Genomic DNA, 9787 nt, shown 5'->3' with positions numbered 1-9787 from the left:
TGATTTCGGGTCTTAATCAAATGGTGTACGCCATGAATTTGGGACTCAATATATTTAATCATCAACTCATTAACTCATATATGTTAAACATAAACTCATATATGTAAAACATCAACTCATAATGAGCGGAAGTCCATTTCCAATCTGAAATCTGAATCTGAAATCTGAATCTGAAATCTGAATCTGAAATCTGAATCTGAAATCTGAATCTGAAATCTGAATCTGAAATCTGAATCTGAAATCTGAATCTGAAATCTGAATCTGAAATCTGAATCTGAAATCTGAATCTGAAATCTGAATCTGAAATCTGAATCTGAAATCTGAATCTGAAATCTGAATCTGAAATCTGAATCTGAAATCTGAATCTGAAATCTGAATCTGAAATCTGAATCTGAAATCTGAATCTGAAATCTGAATCTGAAATCTGAATCTGAAATCTGAATCTGAAATCTGAATCTGAAATCTGAATCTGAAATCTGAATCTGAAATCTGAATCTGAAATCTGAATCTGAAATCTGAATCTGAAATCTGAATCTGAAATCTGAATCTGAAATCTGAATCTGAAATCTGAATCTGAAATCTGAATCTGAAATCTGAATCTGGAATCTAAATCTAAAATCTGAAATCTGAATCTGAAATCTGAATCTAAAATCTGAATCTGAAATCTGAATCTGAAATCTGAATCTGAAATCTGAATCTGAAATCTGAATCTGAAATCTGAATCTGAAATCTGAATCTGAAATCTGAATCTGAAATCTGAATCTGAAATCTGAATCTGAAATCTGAATCTGAAATCTGAATCTGGAATCTAAATCTAAAATCTGAAATCTGAATCTGAAATCTGAATCTAAAATCTGAATCTGAAATCTGAATCTGAAATCTGAATCTGAAATCTGAATCTGAAATCTGAATCTGAAATCTGAATCTGAAATCTGAATCTGAAATCTGAATCTGAAATCTGAATCTGAAATCTGAATCTGGAATCTAAATCTAAAATCTGAAATCTGAATCTGATATCTGAAAATTTGAATTAAATTTCGCGGGTCTTGACGGTTTGCTTCAGTTCTGAACCTAACATGGAATGAAAAAGAATAAAAAATCTCTTACAAGCCTTACAAGCCCAACCGTAGTTGGGCGGTTTGCATTTTATTCAGTAAAATTGCACCGTTAAATGAAACTGTAGCTGCGCCTCATTCTCTTTACCAAGTGGTCCGCGCGCTACAAGACACCCGACACCCTCTATCGTCGAGCGACGACCGAACATCACACGCAAGCAATGCACCATATCAATAATCCATCCCATCCAAACACGGCTCGGCGTCTTGCCTTAGGCTGCCGAACGCATCAGACGAACATTCAATTGAACGTTCAAAAGTGAACATTCAATTGAACGTTCAAACGACCCTATCTCGATAAGGTTGTTTGAACTTATCCCCGATGAATTCAAACGAACGGATCCTTCGGTTGACGTCGCCTTAAAATCAGTAGGCGAACTGTTCGCAAAGCATCGGAATGAACTTAAGAGATGCAGTCATTTGAACCAATCGTGCCACAGCGTCGTTGCGATGCGTTCATTTTTTCCAACCACAAGTTAGGCGTCGTAGCTGATCTTAACCTTTTCAAGAAATAATCAGCTTGCGACTTTTTCTCGACGACGTTTGCGCTGAACGTTCATTTGCACCTCTGATCTAGACCAAGATATGTAAAGTGATTGACTTTTTCTATTGGTATGGAGTCAATTACTAGTTCCTCATGCGATTCATCAGTAGCCCTGGGTGTTGATAATATCATGTATTTCGATTTTCGCAGGTTCAGAGACAGAAGATTTTCATTAAAATATCTGCTTAAGACAACCATGTCATTCTGCATGCTGTTGATAATTGTTGAGACTTTGTTGGCAGTGTAGAACAGCGACGTATCGTCAGCAAACAAGCGTGGCTTTCCGGTAATATTTAGTTTGGGCAGTTTACATACACAAGAATAGAGTAGTGGTCCGAGATTACTTCCCTGTGGTACTCCAACTTGCAACGATTGAATACTGCTTCGAATTCCGTTGATGGATAGAAACTGACTTCTACCAGTAGGGAAACTTCTTAACAATTCCAAAGGTCTGCCGCGTATGCCATAATAGGCTTGCTTTTCAAGCAGGATCTCGTGGTCTATGGTGTCGAAAGCTTTTTTTCAAATCAAGAAAAAGCAGTCCTACGTGTTTTTCTGGTCTAGAGCTCCGTAAACATCGTCAAAAAGCTCATAAGTAGCTGTTGTTGTACTCGAGCTCGATCTAAATCCATATTGGCAGTTGTATAGAATGCTTTGCCTTAGAAAAAAGTTTGAAATCCTACACAGATAAAAAAATGTAACCTTACACTACAAGTGATTTTACATTTTAACACCGCCGCTGGAAAATTTTGAAAAAGAGTATAGCATGTTTGCCTCTTCGAATGAAAATTACATGTCAATGCATGCTTATTTCAGCACCAGCGTCAGTTTGTCAGATTTGTTTTGTTTTCATTCCTGTTCGTTTAAGGTTCCTTTCTGCGTCGGTTAAAGGTTTCTATTTTTTCTTTCCATCTAACCGTGATTGCTGATAAAAGGTAAATCAATATTAAAAATAACTGTGATTGACTTAACATTTTCACCCTGATTGTTGTTGTTCGGATAAGAAAAGAATCCTCAAAGCAGCCTTTCTCGATTGTAGCAGCTTGAAGCTAAAATATTTCACATTTTATTAATTTAGAGTCCTAAATAATTGTTAGCTGAAAACTTACATTTAGTTTTCTTCTACTCGGGCTCTCACACTTGCTCACACTTGTTCGGATCGGCGAATGACAATCGCTTTTTAATTTCCGTCCGGAACCTTAGTTTTAAGAACATAATTGTTAGGCTGACTAATTTAGAATATCGGTTTACTACTTACGATTTACAATACAGTTGTTTGGCTATAATTAAAGCTGATCGAAATCGTCCTGAACCTAGTTTGTAGGTTAATTTCCTCGTACGTGACCTATGTGTGTTTAATTACATTTAGGAAATAATTTCTTCAGCGGATTCGTTTTGTACTCACTGTTTCACCTTTTAGAGGTTTGAATAATTATAATCAGTCACTCCCGTACTACTAGTTTTAAGAAATATCCGTACTATTAGGATTAGGAAATACTTTTAAGTTTTAATACTCCGTACTACCCGCGCTACAGATTTCCAACTATCTCCCGCTTGTTTTTGTTTATGTTTTTTTTCCCCTTTCGTGATGGCCTATCTCGCGCTTACTTTCTGACAAGGGCTGCCGAGTCGCGCAGTTTTTACACGCTCAACAGTCCCCCACCCGTAAACCTGGTCCGGATTCACTCTCTGGAGCCACCGGATCAGCGTTACCACCAGTATCAGAATTTGCTTGATGAGCGGCACTCTCTGGACCCACCGTCTGGACTCTGTCAGCAATCTCTAGTACCGCCAGATTCGCCGTTCCACGTCGAAAAACACCACCAGCTGTGCGTACCAAAGCTTGACGGACCCTTCCGTCTCCAGAAACGATCGGCTCCTCGATGATTCCTCGAACCCATGCTTTGCGTCGACTGCCCTCGACCACGTATACGAGATCTCCTTTCTTTAGAGGATTTGTTTCGGAGAACCACTTGGATCGTTGGTTGATCGTCGGCACGTACTCTCTAATCCACCGCTTCCATAACTCGTCAGACAGCTGTTGCGATCTCTTGTAAGCATCTCGAAGTGCTTCTGCAGGATGCGTAGGTTTAATGACTTCATGCGGCTCGTTGGGATCTGAACCTCGCAGGAAGACATTTGGACAAAGTGCACCCATCACTGGATCCGTGGTTACAAAAGTCAGGGGCCGGCTGTTGATCATATCCTCCGTTTCAGCAAGCGTTGTCAGGAGAATTTCGTCGTTCAATCGACGCCCGTCGTCCAAAGCGGCCATGACTTGCTTCACCGAGCGCACCATCCTTTCCCACGCCCCTCCCATGTGGGGTGTTCCAGGTGGGATGAAGTGCCAACTCGTGATAGCAGTCGTAAATTCATCGGCACAAACAGCATCAATTTCTCGTACCCGTTGGATTATCTCCTTACTCGCACCTCGGAAGTTCGTCCCGTTGTCTGTGAAGTATTCGGAGGCTGGACCTCGGCGGCTGATGAAACGGCGGATCGCCATGATGCATGATTGCGCGGTAAGACTGTGGACAACTTCTAAATGCACCGCTCTAACAACCATGCACGTGAACACCGCAACCCAGCGTTTTTCTCTGCGGCGGCCGACGACGACTTCAACAGGACCCAGGTAATCAATGCCCACGAAGTTAAATGGACGTTTAAATGGAGTTAATCTTTGTACAGGAAGTGCAGCCATTCGTGGATTCTTCGGCAGACATTTTCGGACCTTACACCACACGCAGCTTCGTTCGGTTCGTCTTATCAAATTGGTAAGACCGCTAATCAGAAAACGTTGCTTGATTTCATTCTTCACCGTCTCTCGAAATCCATGCCCAAACCTTTCATGGTATTGTTGAATTAAAAGACCCGTAACGTAGTGAGATCTCGGTAGAATTATCGGAAAGCGAAGATCGAAAGGGAGGAACTCTGCCTTTTCAGAACGACCTTCCATTCTCAACACACCATCGGCGTCGATCAAGGGCACAAGCTTGTAGAGAGGGCTGGACTTGTCTAGTGGAAACCAATTTTGAAAAGGTAATTCTGCATTCTTCTTCAATATCTTGATTTCGTCGCTGTAAGACTCGCTCTGAGCCAACCTGAAGAGAGCATTTTCTGCACATCGATGCTCGTCTTGCCGCAACGGAACCACTTCGAAAGGAATTTCAACCTTGATGAGCTTTTTAAGCTTTGGAGTCGATAGGACTGCTTCGATGGATTTGCCAGTAGCTTTGCGCCGGCAGTTGGAGATGAATCGGAAAATGCACGCCACTGTGCGAACTGCAACATTCCACTTCGAAAATCTGGTCACGTCGATGAAGCAACTAGGAAGTTCAACGCCGTGAAATAGGTGTATTGCTTTGATTTCCGTTCTTGTGTTTGCAGCAGGAAGATTCTGTTGAGGCCATTCCGACGGCTGCTGGTACAGGAACTCCGGGCCACGAAACCATGAACCTTCGCTCGAAAGATCCGGAAGACGACCCCATTTGGTGAGCGAATCTGCTACATTTAGCTTGGTCGGAACGTAGCGCCAGTCTGTCAGCTTGGAGAGACTCAGAATTTCTCCGATTCGGAAGCCGACGAACGGTTGATAGTGACGTTGGTCAGATTGAATCCAGGAGAGAACGGTTCGAGAATCACTCCAGTAGAAGATTTGATGAATAGGAAGGGAATGGTTTTTCTTAACGGTGTGACTCAGGTGCGCTCCCAAGACTGCTGCTTTCAGTTCAAGCCGTGGAATGGAAAGAAGTTTTATTGGTGCTACTTTCGATCGAGCCATCACCAACGAACATTTTACGGTATTTTCCACACAAATCCGTAGATAGGCGACGCTTCCGTACGCATTCTCCCCGGCATCACTGAAGATATGTAGCTGTATTTGGCCAAATCGATCAGAAGGTGTCGATCCAAAGTTGCATCTTGGAATCCGAACACCCTCGACCAGAGAAAACATTGCGATCCACTGTCGCCACTTATCCAGGCACTCTCCGTCGATTCGCTGGTCCCAGTCGCAACCCGCTCGCCACAGGTCTTGCATGAGCATCTTTCCTAATACCGTAAATGGAGCCAACAGGCCGATTGGATCGAACAGCGACATGACCGTGCTCAGGACTCCCCTTTTCTTTGGTGGTTCTGCCTCTGTAGCTGCTGCGTTTGTGGGTACCGCAAAGGAAAACACATCGTTTTGTGTGTCCCACATGATGCCGAGAACTCGTTCGTAATCCGTCACCTTGTCTTGGTTCAAATGGATTGACTCTCTGGAGCCACCACCCACTCCCAAACTTCGAAGAACAGCTGTAGAATTAGACGTCCAGTTGGTGATCTCGAATCCACCTTTCGAGTGGATCCAACGTACCTCTCTGGTTCGCTCGATGGCTTCCTCTTCGGTGTCGAAGCTGTCGTAGTAGTCATCGACATAATGGCGATAAACGATGGCCTGTGCTGCTGCTGGATAACGAGTGGAAAACTGTTGGGCATTCAGGTTCTTGACGTATTGCGCCGAGCATGGAGAACTGGCAGCGCCGAAGGTGGCCACGTCCATGACGAAAACGGTAGGATGATCGTCTTCCGGGAACCGGAAAAGAAACCTTTGCGCCTGCTTGTCTGCCTCTCTAATCCTGAGCTGATGGTACATCTCTTTGATGTCACCTCCCACTGCAACTCGTCGCTCTCGAAACTTGCTGATGACCGCCGGAAGTGATGCCAATAGATCGGGACCTTTGAGCAGGTAAGAATTGAGAGAAACTCCCTGCGATTTGGCCGCTGCATCCCACACCAAACGTACCTTATGCGGCTTCTTAGGATTCAGCACGACATTAAGAGGAAGATACCACACGGAAGAAGGATTGGTATTCTTCAGCTCTTCTGCTGTGGCCTTATGACAGTAGCCTTTGGCCAGGTAGTATTCAATCTGCTGGTTCACGTTCTGTTTCATATGCGGCTCTCGTTGAAAACGTCGTTCCAGGCTCTTTAGTCGGTTCAGCGCCATCGGATAGCTATCTGGAAAAACAGGCTCCTGCTTCCAAAGTAGCCCCGTTTCGAAGCGGTCTCCTACTCGGACAGTTGTCGATTCAAGGGTCTCACGGGCCCTCTGGATTTCCTCCGATTCTATGGGATTGCCTTGTGCTACATGAAGCTCTTCCTGAGCGTACTGCTCCGCCATCAGATCGTGAAGCTGACGATTGTTCAAGCTTTGAACAAGATGATGGTTCAAATAGTGATGCTGCTGCTGCTCAAGTCTCGAATCAGGACCGTAGATTGCCCAACCCAGCGCTGAACGCACGGCTATCGGTTCTCCCGGGGCACCAACCTTGGACTCCAGAGGGGCGAATAGATGTAGGTTGTCGAGGCCTATAAGAACTCTGGGAACTTCCATTTTGGTACTCGACAAAGGAACTCCATCTAAGTGGTGATATTTATCTACGATGCTTCTGTAACAGGCCTTATGTAGAGGCAGCTTCAATTCTCCGACAGTGTGGGCAGACGACATCATGAACTTTCTACGAGAATCCACGGCAGATACCAGCAGGTCGATTTTCCTCGAACTATCTTCATTCCGCTTAACATTTCCTGTCCACACGATGACCAGGGGTTCCGGAGTTCCCTCGACGCCCAACGATTCTGCTAGAGAGCTCTCAACAAGTGTTGTTGAAGCTCCTTCGTCCAGGAACGCCAAGGTTTGAACCGCCTTTCCTCCATGATGCAAAGTAATCGGTATCATTCGGAAGATTACTGACCGATCGACATTATAATGTGGGTTGCATTCCGCCACGGTAACGTTAACTGCTTCCTCGTGCCTGTGCAGCAGCGTGTGGTGGTTTCCTTTGCAGCTCCGTATCTCGCACCGTACTTTGAAGGTGCACTTCATCTTCCCATGGTCACACAGACAAATGTTGCACAGCTTGAGTCTATCGACCAACCTTTGACGATCCGGTAACGACATCGACGAAAAATCGTCACAGAACCTTAGTTTGTGGTCTGTGCGATTGCACATCGGGCAGGGTTTTCTCGTTCTCGCCGGCATCGTATTCTGCACGACCGGAAACACTTTAGTGTCGTGGGTATTCACGCGCTCCTTCCTTTTGTACATTCGCCGTCCTTCCGCAACCGCAGTGTTCTGCTCCCCGTTGAAGTCAGCCACCTCAGAGACTTCCGACACGATTCCCTTCATGAAATCGGCAAACATACGAAGAGGAAGATCAGTCCTACCTCTCTTGAAGCGTACCCAATCCAATTGATAATCAGATGGCAGCTTATCGACGAGTTCCGCTACCAGCATGGGGTTGCTCAAGTGGTCGTGTAGCTTGGCGGCAACAAGGTGATCACACAACTGCTTTACCGTGATCCCGAAGTACAGGAACGACTCTAACTTGTCCACTCGAGGGGCTTGTACCTTCCGTACTTTCGCCATCAGTGACTTCAACAGCTTTTCCGGATTACCGAACAGTTGACGCAGATCTTCGATGACCTCAGGCACCGACTCAGGCATGAGCAATCGGCTTTGTACTGCTTCCTTGGCTAGTCCTTGAAGGCTGTCTTGAAGTCTCTTCAAATTGTCGGTATTGGTGTACCCACACGCCTCCGTGGTGTATTCGAAGCAGCTGATGAATTGGGGCCACACCTCTGGCTCGCCTCGAAAAGTAGGAAGATGTTTGGACGCAGCTTGTCGTGCAGCCAACTGTTCTTTAGTCGGCCCTGAACTAACACTACAAGCTCGTCCTAACGTGTTACGTTCTAACAACTTCCTAATCAAAGCCTGTTCAAGCTTTTCTAGCTCAGACTCTTCTGGTTCGGGTGCTTCCGGCTCCTGTTGCGATCCATTTGCCTTCAAATAGTGCTCTAACAGCTCTTTGAAACGATGGTCGGTGTCCACACTCTTCTTCTTCTCCGCTTGAGCCTCACCCTTAGATGACGTCGCCAATGGTTCATGTTTGCGTTGGCGTCCAATCCCGCTCTGTTCCGAATCTGTCTCGCCATGCCGTTCCACTAACGCGTTACGCACAGTGAGAGGGAAACTCCTTGGCGCTGCTGCCGGCTTCTTGGGGTAAGCTCCGCGGGGATCTTCTTGCGTCTCTACCCACGCCTTCGTCTTCACGGAACCAACATCCGGATCGCTGTCCTCTTCATCGTTCTCAAACTCCTGACTCAGATCGGCTTTCATTTTCCGGAACTGGTCGCGCATCTGCTTCTGCCGGATCAAGAAGTCCTTGTGGTCCGCCAATTGCTGTTCTAGTTGCAGCTTCTCTTGGCGAAGTTTCTCCTCCTGCATCTTTTGTTGCAGCGCACGCCTTTTTTCGTTCACCGATCTCTCCAATTCCAAGCGTTTGTCGTGCAGTATTTTCTCCTCCTGCAGTTGCTGCTCGATCGCAGCCGATTCTTGTTCGAGAAGGCTCAGAGATTCTTGAATCGATGGCCGACCTTCTCGAAGCTCCGTTCCGACATCGCTTTTGGCACTTCCCGTTCGTTTGGAAACGTTCTTTTTAACAGGTTTCCTTATTTTGGGAACGTGCAGCAAATTACTGCATTTCGTGCAGTTCCATGGCACACTCTTCACTGCCTCGGTAACTCCCGCGCATTGATAGTGACTCCAAAAGCTACACATGTCGCATTGGACCATGTCATCTTCACTATCAACTTCCTCGCAATACATGCAGTTGCGATTGTTGACCGATTTCTCCACATTCCTGATCGTATCATTCGCCGGATCCGACATCTTGAGGTTATGTCCGGAAGATTGTAAATCTTCAAGTGTTCGGATAAGAAAAGAATCCTCAAAGCAGCCTTTCTCGATTGTAGCAGCTTGAAGCTAAAATATTTCACATTTTATTAATTTAGAGTCCTAAATAATTGTTAGCTGAAAACTTACATTTAGTTTTCTTCTACTCGGGCTCTCACACTTGCTCACACTTGTTCGGATCGGCGAATGACAATCGCTTTTTAATTTCCGTCCGGAACCTTAGTTTTAAGAACATAATTGTTAGGCTGACTAATTTAGAATATCGGTTTACTACTTACGATTTACAATACAGTTGTTTGGCTATAATTAAAGCTGATCGAAATCGTCCTGAACCTAGTTTGTAGGTTAATTTCCTCGTACGTGACCTATGTGTGTTTAATTACATTTAGG

General features: G+C 45.1%; 1 protein-coding gene across 1 annotated transcript; it reads right to left on the bottom strand.

Annotated features, from left to right (window-relative positions):
* Positions 1 to 3307: 3307 nt before the first annotated feature.
* On the bottom strand, positions 3308 to 9373 carry LOC129738161 (uncharacterized). Its single transcript, XM_055729355.1, has one exon. The coding sequence runs from the start codon at positions 9371 to 9373 to the stop codon at positions 3308 to 3310; it is 6066 nt and encodes a 2021-aa protein (XP_055585330.1).
* Positions 9374 to 9787: the final 414 nt, after the last annotated feature.

Source organism: Uranotaenia lowii, chromosome 1 (assembly GCF_029784155.1).
Source record: "Uranotaenia lowii strain MFRU-FL chromosome 1, ASM2978415v1, whole genome shotgun sequence".
NCBI classification, from domain to species: domain Eukaryota; kingdom Metazoa; phylum Arthropoda; class Insecta; order Diptera; family Culicidae; genus Uranotaenia; species Uranotaenia lowii.
The sequence above is the reverse complement of the archived record's forward strand: the minus strand, read 5'-3'. Positions and strand labels throughout refer to the sequence as shown.

Bases quoted from the DNA above. Each gene is read 5' to 3' on its own strand.
- LOC129738161 (XM_055729355.1), bottom strand. From the start codon at position 9,373: ATGTCGGATCCGGCGAATGATACGATCAGGAATGTGGAGAAATCGGTC.